This window comes from Botrytis byssoidea, assembly GCF_014898295.1.
Source record: "Botrytis byssoidea strain MUCL 94 chromosome Unknown BBYS_006, whole genome shotgun sequence".
In the NCBI taxonomy this organism is placed as follows: Eukaryota; Fungi; Ascomycota; class Leotiomycetes; order Helotiales; family Sclerotiniaceae; genus Botrytis; species Botrytis byssoidea.
The window spans coordinates 1,839,235-1,855,195 of record NW_024065847.1 but is presented as its reverse complement, the minus strand read 5'-3'; the positions used below and the strand labels follow the sequence as shown (position 1 = coordinate 1,855,195).

Below are 15,961 nucleotides of genomic sequence, written 5' to 3'. Positions count from 1 at the left end.
TAATAAAACACTAATAATCAAAATATCTGATTAAATAAAATATATTATAAATAGAATAATAATCAATAGAGTATAATAATAATTCTATTAGAAATATTTCTTATTCTTTTTTAGAATATTAAGAAGATATCTTTAATTCCTATTGAAGTTCAAGTTTCAATAAATCTAAAAAAGAAATCTGCTTTTTCTAAAATCTCTATTTAAATTATATATAAATCTTTATTTTTCTATATTTCTAATATATTTGATATTTGTATATTCAAATTAATATAATTCCAATTTGTTTATAAAAAAATAAAAATTATAAGATTTTTATAATAATATATAAAAAGATCGATTATATTATATTACTCTAATATTTTAATTAAAAAATTAAATACCATCTTATTACTATAATTACTATTTTAAAAAATTCTAAATCAAAAACTATAATCACTTTCAATCATATTATTACAAATATTAAAATAGAATTTTTAATTCCTATAAATTATTAGTCATACTACCAAGTATTCTCTAAATATAAATCTAATATTTTATTTTTCTTTTGATTATATAATTATAAGATTATATTAAAAGAAAAAGATAAGAAAGCTCTCAAATATAATTCTTTATATAAAATATTATTCAAATAATTAAAAATTATTAAAGAATATATTACTAAAAATCTAACTAAAGGATTTATAGAATCTAATTAGATTCTATTTATAATTTTAATCCTTTTTATAAAAAAGCTGAATAAAAACTTATAATTCTATATAAACTTTTAATTATTTAATTTTTTTAATATATAAAGATAGATATTCTTTATTTTTTATTAATAAAATATTATATAATTTATTAATACAAAAGTATATATCAAATTAAATATTTAATAAGTATTTTATTATATTTATATAGATCCTATTTTTAAAGAATATATTATCTTTTATATTCAATATAATTTCTATAAATATAAAGTTTTATTCTTTAAATTAATAAATAATCCTATAATTTATTAATAATATATAAATAATATTTTATTTAATTATTTATTTAAATAATATTCTTATATATTCTAAAATAAAAATGAATATAAGGAATATATTAAATATATTTTTAAATAATTTGAATTTACTAGTCTTCAAGCAGATTTCAAAAAATGTGAATTTAATATTAAATATATTAAATATTTAGGTTTTATTATCTTTATAAAAAATATATAAATCAATTCAAAAAAGATTGAAATAATTGCTACTTGAATTTATCCTATTATTATAAAAAGTATTCAATTGTTTTTAAATTTTTATAACTTTTATTACTAATTTATTAAGGATTATAATATAATAACAAAATCTCTTTACAAATTTACAAAAATAAATATTAAATTCTATTTCAATAAAATCTATTAAATTATATTTAATATGTTCAAAAATAAACTTATCTTTATTTCTTTTTTATAATATTATAATTATATATTATCTTATATATTAAAAACCAATATATTTAATAGTATAATTACTAATATATTTTTTAGAAATATAATAATAAATAATTATTAGTTATTTATTTTTCGAAAATAATAATTATTATTAAACTAAATTATAAAATTTATAATAAAAAAATACTTATAATTATTAAATCTCTAGATTATTAAAAAGCCAAACTTACCAATTTATTATATCAAATTAAAATATATATTGATTATAAAGTATTTAAGTATTTTATATTAAATAAAGCTATTAGCTAATTATAATTTTATTATTATATATTATTCTAAAAAGAATAATTTATTCATAAATATACTTATACATTGTATTAACAAATTGGATTAGCAAAATAATATTAGAAAAAAAATCGTTTATAATAATTTATAAAAAATAATTAAATTGATATTAGAATTATATATAAATCCTTTTAATAAAAACTAAATATAATTATAAACCTTAATATTAATACTATATTCTCACTTTTTAATATAATCAATTGTATTATTAAAAAAAACAAATTCTATTTAAATTTAAAAGCTTTATATAATTAAATAATTAGATTATATAAGTATCTTATTTTTAAAAAAGAATTATTATTTTATAATAATCGCTTATATATACCAAATATCGATAATCTATAAACTTATTTGATTTATAAAGTTTATAATTCAATCTTTATTATATATTCTAATATAAAAAAGATCTACTTTCTCTTAATAAAATAATATTATTGAAAAAATATAATTGAAATTATTAATTAATATATATAGAATTATTATAAATACAAATATAACTCTATCCCAAGAGATTGCACTCCCGATTTTCTTTATTCATTTTCTATTTCTATATAAATATAATAATATATTACTATAGATTACTATAATTTCAATAAAAATAAGTATGATTATAACAACATATTTATTATTATCAATTGATTAATTAAACAAACAATTTCAATATCCTATTACAAATCAATTGATTTAAAAAATCAAATTCAATTATATTTATACTATATATATAAATACTATAATTTATTCAAATTTATAATCTCTAATTATAATTTTCAATTTATATCAAAATTCTAATAAGAATTTAATAATATCTTAAAAATACAAATTAAACTATCTATTATTTATTATCTATAAATCAATAATTAAATTAAAATTTATAATTAATATTTCTAATAATATTTATAATTTTTTATAAATTATTATTAAAATAATTAATCTGAATTTTTATTAATAATAAATTATGCTTAATTTATATTTTCTTATGAATTATTAGATAATTAAATTTTATATAAAACTTTATATAACTACCTATTTTATAATCTCTAAAATTAGAAATCTAATAATATTATATCTATTAATAATTTAAATATAATAAAATAGTATTTAATTAAGCAAAAAAAAATATTTTGTAAATATAAAAAAAAATATCTTAATTAATTAATTTGCATTATTATTTAATTAATTTTGATATAAAAGATTATATATAATTTAATATAAAAGATTTTTTGATATAATAATTTTCTAAAAAATTAGATTATTCGATTTAGAAAAGATTTAGAATTATTGATTAAGCTAAAGATTCCTTTTGATTAAATTTATTATTCATTATAAAAGTTTATTTTGTATTTTTATTTAACAAATTCTATAAAGTAATAAATAATTTATTTTTTGAATAAATACTTGAATTATTATTTTCAATTAATATTATTAATAATATCAAATAAAAAATAGAATATATCCTAATTATTAAAAAAGTATATTGATAACTTAAATATAAAATATTATAACTAAATATTAATAATAATTTTATTTAATATTCTATTTCTAATCTCAAAACTGCTTTGTACTTTCTTTGCGATTTCTATTTACAAAACCTCTTTTTATTAAATCTTTTTATATATTTATTTAAATAGATTTGTTTTTATAAGAATAAAAAGAATAATTATGATTTTATAGATAATAATTAATATATAAATAAAAAAGATCAAAAAAACTTTTTTTATTTATTAAATTAATAAAAAAATTACAATTTTATAAATAATTAAAAGTAATTAAATAAAAACTATATTTCTAAGCTAAAAACTAAATAAAAAAGTTTTTTTTTGAATTAATAGATTTAAAAAGATTAGAAAAATAACTCTTATGAATAGTAATGATTATAATCAAATAAGGTACAATAATAAAGATTAAATAATTTAAATTAAAATATCAATTGAGTTTTTAATTAAAAATAATAATAAGAAAAGAAAGGATAATAATAAAACAAAAGACAAAATAATAATTAATTATAGTTTGAATAATAATAAAAACAAGTTTATATTTGGTTTTCTTTATTTATACTTATATAATTAATAGATTAGCTTTTATTTAAATTAAAACTAATTAATACTATTATTCTAACTCTTTCTTTTATTTTATTATTTTATTTATTTAATGATTTATATTTTCCTAAATAAAAGTGATTAAAAATATTTTTTTTGAAATATAATACTTTAAATCCTTTTATAAATTAAATTATTTTAATAAGATTAGTTTTATTAAAACTTAGCAAAGTTATAACTTATTTTTATTATATTACTATATTTAATAATAATTAATTAATACTAAAGAAATAGATTATAAATCTATTCTTTAGATAAACACTTGTATTTATACTTTATAATTAAATAAAGCAAGTAATAAATTTAATTAGAAATTTGGCTAGAAATATGATAATATATATCATCATCTTTTCCAGATATATAACTACAAATACAATTGATATAGATTCAATTATTCTTTCAAATATATTATTTCTATGGAAACATTATTTTCTTAAATGATTTCTTATTAAATAATTCGAATTTGTTAATATTTTAATAATGAGATTTATATTTAAATATATAATTAGATTAATTTTGATATAAAACTTCTATAATCTTCTTTTTGATTATTTTTTTCTTTTTATTTTTGATATTATAAAAATAATATATTATTAAAGCTAACTTATTAGCAAATTTTTGCTTATAATTATTTATACAATTAATTAAAGGATTATATTCCTTTTTCGAGTTTTGTTTTAATAAATAATAGAGTGGATATATTTATTGTATATATTAAAGATTGATTTTATTTTTAAATATATTATTCTTAATAGCTATAATTATATTTATTAAATAAATCAATTATATACTAAAAATAAATAAAAGAAAAGTTTATTTATATATCTTTTTTCAATTAAAATTATCGCTCCCATAATTATCCTTCTTTTTAATATTATTATTATACTTATCTTTATTCAATTCCTTCTTAATAAAATATTTGTTTTATATAATAAAAAAAGCAATTACTCTTTTTGCTATAAATTATAAGAAAAGTATATTAAATAAAGCAAATAAAAAAAATAATAAATAATTCATTATTATATACATTACTTTTTGTTATTTTATTTATACTAATAACAATTTGCTCTTACTATTATATTTTTTTGAAAATATAATAAATATATTAATCAAGAATTAATAAAAGAATAAATAATTAAAAAAGATTTTTTTAAAAAAAAAGGAATTAAAAAGATTTATATACTTCGAAAAATTCAATTATTATTAAAATTATAAAATAGTTTCCTTTGCTTTCTATATACCTTCTTATTATAAAAAAAGAAAATTTATATATATACCTATTTATTATATTATTTTATAATATAAATAATAATATTTTATTAGAATTATTAATATATATATAGAATAAATAATTTTGAAGCTTAAGAGTAAGCTTTTTCAAAAAAAAAGTAGTATTACAGATTATATTTAATTGCAATTATAATCACTTATATATATATTTGCATATATACTCGATTATATATACATAATTAATATATAAGTACACTCTATAAACGCTTTACTCTCGATTCTGTAATTATAGATTCTAAGGATAAATTGTACCCTGCTCTCGTAGTTCTTCTAAGGCAAAGTGTCACATCTTATAAATCAAAATTATCCCAAAAATTTTTTTTATTATTTTTCAAGAATTCTCTAAACTAATTAAAGTAATTAAAAGAATTTTATCATTAAATAATTTAATATTCTTTTAAATACCTTTCAATATATAAAAATATTATAGATATAGAAATCATTTTAATTAGTATTTTTGAGTAACTAGGTAAATAATCTTTGAGAAATTAGATTTAGATATAACAAATTTTATAAAATTAAATATAAAGATATATAAATGATTTAAAGTAAGCTAAAAAATATATATGAATATATATATATGTATATAGCTTAAATATTAATCAGACTTATAATTATTATAAAGGAATAGTTATATTAATTAATTACTTTGATTATATAATAGGTATATAATAATAATAAGTTAGATTAACTTGAGGTATGATTATAAGAATTATACTTATCTTATATATTCTAATCAAGCGATAAGATTGTTTAATTAGATATTAGGGTTTATATATGAAATAAATAGAAAACTATATAGTGATTATAGGAATAAGCATTTTGGAGGAGTGCCATGCTTAATCACGTGTTGTTGTACAAAACTGTGAATTCCGTGACATATATTTATCTTATTAACCTATGTATCTTATAAATCGTCTAATTCCTTTTTATAGATTAAGATAGATAGAAGAACTATATCATTAATAGTTATATATACTAAAAGGATAATAAACTCTTTTAATTAATTTTATTTAGTTTTTATAACTCTATCTTTTTTATATATACTAATATTCATTATCTTCTTTATAACTCTTTTAAGATTAATTAGAAATTGTCACGTGCATGGTTACACACACATAGAAGTTGTAAGCTTTACCACTACGCCACGCACGCAATCTGTCCAAAAGGCACAGTATCAGGGATCGATATCCTGACAGCTTACTACTATATATATATCTGTAACAGAAGGATGTATTCGCTTAATGACTGTGTATTCTGAATTCATTAATAATAAATTATTAATAGTGAGGATATTAAATAATAAAAAGAAAAGCGAATATTCTATTTATTATTATAAATTATATAATTAGCTATATATTATAATAATATTCTTTATAATAATCTTTTCAAAATAAAAAGATTAAAAAGGAGGGCTCTATTATAAATATATATATAGTAATAAGCTATCAGGATATCGATCCCTGATATTATGCCTTTTGAACAGATTGCGTGCGTGGCGTAGTGGTAAAGCTTACAACTTCTATGTGTGTGTAACCATGCACGTAACAGAAATCCTTTTTCATTTTAATTATATATATTTTTCAATACAAGATTATATTTTATAATTGGTTTTCCTAATTAAAAAAAAAGGGATTAGCAAAAACTTTTTCAAATAATATTAATAAAATTACAAAAATATTTAAATATATCTATATTATTAGTTTTAATACACAAATTATTAATACAATAAAAATACTAACTTTGAATACGATTTTTATATTATTTGATAAAATTGATTGTTCAGTTTTTCTTATATAGTACCCTCTTATCTTTTTTACTAAGTTTCTAATTATAACATTTGTAGAAGATATAAATCTTTGTGTTAATTTATTAATCTGATTTAATAAAATCTTTTTCTATTCTAATAAAAAATATTAATATATATTGGTACAGTCTATCTTGAAGAAAATAATTTTGTCTCTATACCATTTTGAGAATATAGTATAATTAACTCTATATAAATAAACTATTTAAATATTTTTAGAATATTTTTAATTTTTAATATAATATAGTATAAATTTTATATAGCTTTCTAAAGATATATTGTTGTGATATTTAGATGGTGATATTAATGTTTTTAAAAGCTAAAAAAGTGTGTATAATATAGGGATGTGCACGATATAGGGATATCGGTTATCTGTAGATGTAGAGTTTCTGTGATTTTCTGAGAGCGGTATGAAGAATGACGCTCCGCTGGGCCACTGCCGTGGGGGCCATTTTCGCTTCGCTCTGGTAGAGGTGAGGTGAGGTGTATTGGTAAATTATTAACTAGGAGACTAGATTTTAAAGGGGATGGGAGGGGGGAAGGGGGATTTCTGGGTGTATTAGAATTTAGGTGGACTAGGTAGATGCTCTGTATTTTGGTGCTTTTATGAAGACTCTACCTCGCCTACATACATACGTACAGACAATCCCAGGGCGGCGAGAAAGGGGGTTTGGAGCTTGAGGCTTGAGGCTTGGGGTTTACGCACATGAAGGGAGGGACGGTGTATCTTAGAATACCGTGAGATGTATGAGTTGAAGAATATCTTATGGGTATAGTAGTTATTTTGAACATATAAATTTTTGGTTTATTGATTGATAGGTTATTTATCGGTTTTCGGGTGAGGAATAAAGGAAGGAATAATTCATACTCTACTGGGCTAGAGTGGCTAGAGACATTTCCTTTTCCTTTTCGCTTGACTCCGATGAATGGGTTACAGAAATCTTTGCATATGATGATGTATGTATAGAGGGGCATTGTCTCGAGTGACCTCAGGATAAAGACCCTACATGCACATCCACCGGGGCCTTGGGACATGTTCACATACTCCATAGGAAAATGTAAAAAATTGTAAAAGCTTCCAGGTTCAATTTGAGGTTTCTATTCGATAAGAAACTCACCGGAGCATATCCTCCGGCTTTGAAGGTGCAAATTTCCCTTGTTTCGGTAATTGTTCTGGTTTGGGATGGGCGGCAGGGCTAAGGTGGAAGGCGAGAGTAGGGGTCCTACAGGGTGGATGGATGACTGGGTGTGTGAAATCCTTGACAAAAACCAAATCTCCTCAAAACCCAATGGGTGGGTGGGGAAGGGAGAAAGAACTTCTTCTGCGTGTAGGAGAAGTGTGTTTGTTTGCTTGTAATTTTTTTTTATCCTTTTTTATAGAATAAATTTGACTTTGAATTAAGTTCTAGAACAATTTTCAGGCTTATTGGTATTGTAATTATTGTTTTGCGAAAGCTAATAAATATATAGTATTATAAAGTAGTTTAGAAGTAATTTAAAGAAATTTAAAGATTTCTTTAAATTATCTTTTACTTCGAATATTTTCTATTTAAAAACATTTATAGTTAGATTATTTATTAAAATTTGAGTTAAGAAAAGATACATTTACTATCCTTTACACGAGAATATTAATATAATATACTATATATCATTCCGACTATATTTCTTCTCTTTTTCTTAGAAATGTGTTCAATGATAAATTATAGATCTAACTCAAGAAGGATAATAGCACTAATATTTCGGTTGGTCCGTCGGACCCCCTGCCCTCTACAGAGGTAAAAAAAAACCTGGACAAACTCGAAATCCCAATGCAAAACCCCCCACCATGACTTTCCCTTCCGCACCACAATATAGTTCCAAAAAAAGACGAATCTTGCAACCTTTTAACTTGGATCAACCACTCTCATACTTCTTTTATTCTAAGGATCATGCCCAATTCCATTGCACCATGGATGGAGACAGCGACTTGGAGGATGATACCTCCATCTTTGTGGGGAGACGACATGAGTTAACTGAACGATTGGAGGAGAACCCTTACGATTTATTAACCTATCTCGAACGAGCGAGCGTCTATAGCGATTTAGGATATCCAGATTTGGCATCGGGAGATAGTTACAAGGCTTTATTGTTATGCGATGAATTGAAGGACGAAAGTTTCGAATATCATGAACAAGCGCTCGAAGCATTTAAATCTCGACTCGCAGAAGGCTTTTCGGAAAATCTTCTAAAGAGACATGTTCCTGGATTGGCAGATACGGGAAATGTTTCAGAGACCATTGAGAGAAGTGATTTTCAGAGGTTGAATCTGGATGAGGTGGATGAAGAGATATATATGCAAATTGCAGATAAGGCTGCATTACGATGTTATCAAAATCTCTCATTGAGTCTTCTGTTATGCGGATGCTTAAAGAGTGCTTATGATTTTTGTAGTAGAGGATTAAAGGTCGCTCCTGATGATGAGGAATTGAGTCAAGTGAAGGATTATATTTTCAACATGGCGAAGAGGAGGTTAAAAACCGACGAGGTGGACATTTCCGAATTGCCAGATCAAGGCTTGGTACGACGCGAAATCTATCCTTGGAATGACCACGAACCCAATCGTTTCTCGGAGGAATCTCTCAACTTTTTAAATCAGGAATTACGAGCCATTTCTTCAAAGGTGGAGGTTAGAGCTGTTGAATTACCTACATTGGTGGAAGCTGCGATTGTTCAGGAGGAAGATGGACATATACCAACAAACAAACAATTGGGATTATTCGCAACAGACGATATACAACCCGGCGAAACCGTCCTCGAAGAAACTTCCGTTTTAACAGTCAATAATCGTCTGAAAGATGCCCTTTGCGATGCCTGCAGTACTGTATTACCGCCTTTGGGTAAAAATAGTACAGTAGTAGGATGTCCTGATTGTTATGATATTATGTTTTGTAATGAAACTTGTCTCAATCTCGCCTTGGAAACATATCATCCAGCTATTTGCGAAAAAGATGTCGATACCATTTCCAAAGATCCAGATCCAAAAGAATCACCAAATGCCCTCTATCTTCTCCTTTTGGCTCGCGCATTAGCCATGTCGGCAACTCAAGAAGTTCATCCTCTCGATTTAAAAGAAGTTAAGTTTATTTGGGGAGATTTTCTCGATTCAGCTAGCAATGCGGTTCCTATTTTCCCTAAATCAGAACCACCTCCTGTTTGGACTCTTCCATTTTCTTTCTCGTCAAATGTCGCAACTCCTCTTCATATCCTTGAAAAAATGGATATTGATATCTTTGCTGAGATTGCAAATTATGATCTTTGGATTCTAAATACTTTGTATAGTAAATTTAGGGGCACGGCATCGGCGAGAGTTAATACGACAACGGGGATGCCGGAAGTAGCGGCTGTTCATCCTCTTTGGTGTTTGGCAAACCATGATTGTGATCCTAATGTACAATGGGAATGGGGAGGAAGAATGAAATTGTGGTGTAGGGAAAAGAGAATTAATGGGAAAGGTGGGGTGAAGAAGGGAGAAGAGATTTGGAATCATTATTGTGATATCGAATTACCTGTTCAAGAGAGGAGAGAGTGGGCAGAGGGAAGTTTGGGTGGTTGGTGTATGTGTGAGAGATGTAGGAGGGAGGCGGGAGAGATTAGTGGGGAGGGAGAGGCTAGTGGGAAGGAAGAGAATTCTAGGGAGAGAAGGTTGAATGGGTTTGTGGATGAGGCTGAGGATTTCCTTACACCTACTGGTGTGGAGGTGGATAGAAAGATTGTCGAACGTGGATATGTGGATGTGAAAATGAGATCATCGGGGAAGGAAGATGTGGTGTCAAATGGAGGTAAAAGGGTAGCTGAATAGTTGGGCAAGCGATGAGCTGGTTGGATAGATTCGAAACGCGGTGGGGAAATAGAACTGTATGAATGAGTAGGCGTGGAGTAATAATCATTGAGGAGGTGATAAGTGGTTGATTTGGATGTATATATGGAGGGATGGTTATTCTATGTGGGAATATGGAATGGAATGGAAGGGATGGCAAGATTAGAATTTTGAGATAGATAAAATGAGATTATTTGAGTATAAGATTTTGGGAGAATGGTCTATATTGTTTGATTTCATTGTTGATTTGGAAATGGAGAGGGATCTTGTTTTGAGGGGGAGGAATAGGAGGAAGAAAAGAGAACAGAGGAGAGAGTGCTGTAGATAGTTGATAGTTGATAGTTGATAGTGGCTTGGTTAATGATAGTGTCATTTCAGTTCTAATGGTTTGGTATCTCGGGACTGTGGGTTTGAGTGTTTGAGTGTTTGATTGTTTGGATATTATGTGAAATTTGCAGGTTCGACGGTTAGTTACCTAGTCAGTGGTGGTGTAGGATTTGCAGTGTGAATGGGAGATGGGAGATGAGAATTTGGCTGATGGACTGATAGACTGACTGATTAGTGGGGATGGAGGTGGGGTTTGGATAGTGTGAGGGATATAAAAGGTATGAAGAATTGGGAAGGTGAGATGTGAGATGTGAGATGGGGATGGGGTTGAGATGGAGAATGAGAAGGGCGGGAGAGCGGAGCGAGAAATGAGGAATGAGGAATGCGGAATGAGAGGAATGAGGGGAATGAGGGGAGTGGGAGTTAGTCGATTGAGATGGAGGATTGAGGGTGCTGGGGAAAGAGGATCATGGAGAGCAAGAATGAAGCGGATGGGGATTGAGGAATGAGGAATGTGAAGCTGCTATGTAGGAGTGAGAAAAGTGATGGAAGAGTGGACTGAGAGTCGCGGGGTGATGGAGTAATGGGGTTGCTGTATGGGATGAATGGAATCGAGTGGAGTGGGTTGATGGTATGGATTGTACGGATATTGTAGGTGGTGTAGCTGGTGGAGATGTGTTATTTGGACTTGAGGTTTGGTGGGTAGATGCATGGGTGAATGAATATATGAATTGTATATACTGTACAGAGGGTTGAATTTCTAGATGGTCGGAATTGGCCGTGAAAGGGAGTGGTGATTTTCATGTGGCGAGATTGTGACATTTGGGGCGGAAAGGGGGTGAGCAGTGGGTGATTGAGCGGGGATGGGTTGGAGGCACTGGCTGTGGAAGATGAGAGGGGAGGAAATAGAGAGTTGCAGGCCTGGTTGTGAAGTAAGATGGAAAGGAGAGGTGTAGAGAAGTTGGAGGCATTATGATGTAGAAGATAAGCAAGGATAATAAGAAAAAAACACAAAGGGGAGATTGAGAAGAGGGTTCAGGAGGAAGTGGGGCTGTGAGAATGGATGTTGAAAGGAAAATCGAGAGAAGGACGGGAATTTGAATTGGGTAGGAATAATCTGGGGCTTCTGTTGCTTCTTCATAACGAAAAGATAAATGGACTGAGTAGATTCGTATTGGAGACAATAGGGATAGAGAGTGAAATAGGGCGGGACGATTAGATGCATTGGGATAACCGAGTGGTGCGTTCATACTAAACTGACGATGGTAGAGATGAATAGTTGGAGCTAGAGAGATAGCTTATTGCTGCAGTGGATGATTGGTAGACAAGAAACATAAACGCGGGTGAAAGCCCATTTCACGGAGGCAAAGACAATAAATTGATGATTAGATGGTTAATTTTTTTTATCTTTCTATCTATGATTTTGTCTCTTCTAGCTAATTACAAGAAGAACCGGAAACCAACTCAATGTTCAAGTTGTGTTTGCTGATTCTGCAATCATATCATAGAGAAGATAATGAAAGATCTAATCATGAGAAATGACAGGTGTAATGACGACTTGACTCGATGCTTTGATCCACAGGCAAGGGGGAGTTCAGTGGGTAGGATACCGAGTTTTTCCTGTAAGGAAAGACTGAGTTGGACTGAATTCAATGGAGTGCTGTGCTGGAGTGCTGGAGTGCTTGAAAGGTAAGTCGTGAGGATTATTAAGGTATAAGGAAATTGATAAGTTGTAATGAGTGGATGCGTTTGAGACCGCCGTCTAAAGCCACGCAAATGCGGGGTGTTGTTGGGGGTAAGCGAGGGGTTTAAAAGATGCGAAGAGGGATAAGAGGGAGTAGGATCGATGAGCGGGTTGTGATGGGTTGGAATCGTTAATTAGCGAGGAGTAGGGCCACGGCGGGAGTTACGTGGTCGTGTTTTAGCAGGTGGAGGTGGAGGGGCATATTGACGAACAACATCAAAACTTGCAGACGGGGCTGCTGTGTGTATACCGCACCCTTGGCAAATCTGTATACCATTTTCGTTCAATTTGTTACAAATTCGATACGAGAGCTAAGTAGAAACCATACATGAGTCTTTGTGGAATGTTACCTATTCAGTGGATACATACTATTGATGGAGGAATCGCCGGGTCTGACCATACCTGCAGCATGCGAGTACACCTCCAACTCCAGGGCTGGGAAGTCTGAGCGCCATTATTGTTTGGAACTGGTTGGGGTGCGCTGCGTTGCTGTGGTGAAGAAGACATCGTGGAGAATTCGATATTCTGTGTGTCGATTTTCTCAAGTTGGATAGAGAAGAGGAAAAGGCAGCAAAGGGGAGAATGCAATGGTATTTGAGTACATTTTCTCCAGGCTAAGAGCTTGAAAATGATTATTCTGCACTCAATTCTAGGAGTCAAAGTGTGAGAATTCGGGATAATTCCAGTCATTTCATGGTTTTTGTGACATATTTCAAGCAGAATCATACAAAATTGAGGATATGACAGTTCTTTTGAACATTTAGTTTGGATTAAGAGTCAGAAATGATTAGAATGTAGTCAAGTTCTGGTGTATTAGACTCAAAATCAGTATTCTGACTGTGAAAATCCAATCATTCTATTAAGATAATCATATCCTATTCAAAAAAAATGATAATCTTGATGTCTAGTAGTGACTGTAAGTTGTTGCGAGCGTGTATTTTGGGACTCATAATGTCCATCATGAATCTGTAGAATGGATTTTAATCAACTGTGGAATCACTCTGAATGTACGGAGTCATGAAGTAATTAAGTAAGGCCACACAATGACACTTTGCGAATGTTACCACCAAGGTATTCCATAGTCTGGCAACATAAGGCTTTTAATATTGAAAAGCAACTAGAAGTTTGAAAATAGTTCAATAACCCAATCATATTCAATGTCTCCAATGATTTGAATATTCTACTTGGTTTGGGCATTTGATAATCTTTTATTGTTGGACTGTAGTCCAGACTTTCGAACACTCTGATTACCGCTGACATGATTAAAATTGTCCTTTCAGTCATTCAAGGTTATCGCTTTCTCCTTGCATAGATTTGACATGACTAGAAGGTAGTAATGGCCTGAATTATATGGAACCCATATATATTGCCAAGAGTCTGGAGTCCAGAAGGTAAATATTGATCATGATAATATCTATCTTGACTTTTTGATGACAAAGCTGTAGATTAGTTATTCAGGAGTGGAGAGATGGATGAATACTACAGATAGTGTAGAGGTATGATTTGGATTTGGATTTGGATTTGGGTGGACGAATGGGTGGATCGGTGGATCGGTGGATGATCTATATACACTGTACAGAGGACTTGATTATTTGGTGATGGATGTGACGATTGTTGATTTTAATGTGGCGATGTTGTGGTGATGTTATTTTTGAAAAACTATCTTTCAACCACCCCATCCACGTGTTTGTTTCTCATAAGTGTTTCTATACAGTTTTTGGGTCTATATTTGCTCTGATATACAGTATGCTCTTCCCCAATTTCTTATCTTGAACCTCGATGGCAGCTGGCAACGTTTTCCATCAAGTACCTACATCCTTCTTGAATGCCTCTATAGCTTCAACATCTTTGATTGGTTTCGTGGCAGAACCCAATCTGGTAAATTCCTTATACTCAGGAGAAGCCTCCCCAAGCAAAAACCATTCAAGACATGTAGTCAATGAAACTCGATGTGTTGCACCACCTGTAGATACAAAAACCCAAATCCAGAATTCCATGAATTTCTCGCATCTGGCAAGCAATCTCATTCCCTCTACAGGGTCCTTTTCAAAGGCATCCCAATCTGCTGGGTCGGACCAAAGACGAAACAGATGAGATCTTTCAAAGACAAACATGATTTTGATATTCAATTTCTGTTCAACTTCTTTCATTTGTGCGCCCTCTTCAGCAAGCCAGTAACACTCGCATTCAGAGGTAGGTGGGGCGTATGTCGAGAACTGTTGTATTGTACCACCTGGTCGCATTTTCAGCAATTCATTGCGCTTGTCCGAAATTGCGTCACGTCTGGCTGTTTCTTTAGCGAGTATTTTATTCGCCTCTTGCATTCTATGCCAAGCGGTAGGACTTATTCTGGATCTGAGTGCTTCTCGCTTTGCTAAGATCCGCTTCTGTCTATTCGTCAATTGGCTTTCTTCGGGAGGAGGAGTTTTTGCGGCTTGATCTTTATGACTGATGCCGGCAACCACATTTGTGGTATTGTAATCGACTGGGTCTCCGGCTTCTTGGGTATCGTTTTTCCTTTTGGCGGTAGGAGTAGCAGCATTCCCCGTATTTCTACCGTCGTTGGATACGGAAACATCGTTTTTCTTGGGTTCAGCCGTAAACTTTGCATCTTCGGTATCGTCTTGCTCATCCGTGGGATCATCGCCGACTATGAATTGTTAGTATTTGGTCTGTTAGATGGAAGAATGATTGTTGATGATACTTACAAAGCTTCTTGTAGATAACGCGCTCAATCGCCTGGAGCTTTTCTCGCTCGGGCAAAAGCGCAATCGCCTCATTGTTTGTGGCATCTTTGAACGCATATCGATATACCATGTTCGATCTGCCTTCTTCATACAATTTCGAGCATTTCTGGTCGTCTCGAATTGTAGTTCGTCATCTTCGTCGAATTCTTCGAATGCAAGTTTGCTGTTGTGTCCAGAGGGGAAAAAATCAAAGGTGAAGATATTGGTAATCTCGCAAGTCTGAATTTCGGGTCACGTGTGGGATATTCTTGGTCAGTAAGCTACCTAGTCATATTTGTTTCCAATGGTCTGCATATGAAAACTTTGATCTGTGGATGTTCTCACTTCACATG

General features: G+C 29.2%; 2 protein-coding genes across 2 annotated transcripts; one reads left to right on the top strand and one right to left on the bottom strand.

Moving 5' to 3' along the window:
* Positions 1–8,780: 8,780 nt before the first annotated feature.
* EAE97_003996 (uncharacterized protein) lies at positions 8,781–10,793 on the top strand (the record flags this gene model as incomplete). Its single annotated transcript, XM_038874508.1, has 1 exon — positions 8,781–10,793. One exon carries the CDS (start codon positions 8,781–8,783, stop codon positions 10,791–10,793), a length of 2,013 nt encoding a protein of 670 aa, XP_038735117.1.
* A 3,891-nt stretch (positions 10,794–14,684) lies between these two features.
* EAE97_003995 (uncharacterized protein) lies at positions 14,685–15,699 on the bottom strand (the record flags this gene model as incomplete). Its single annotated transcript, XM_038874507.1, has 2 exons — positions 14,685–15,532; positions 15,591–15,699. The coding sequence occupies 2 exons, from the start codon at positions 15,697–15,699 to the stop codon at positions 14,685–14,687; spliced, it is 957 nt and encodes a 318-aa protein (XP_038735116.1).
* Positions 15,700–15,961: the final 262 nt, after the last annotated feature.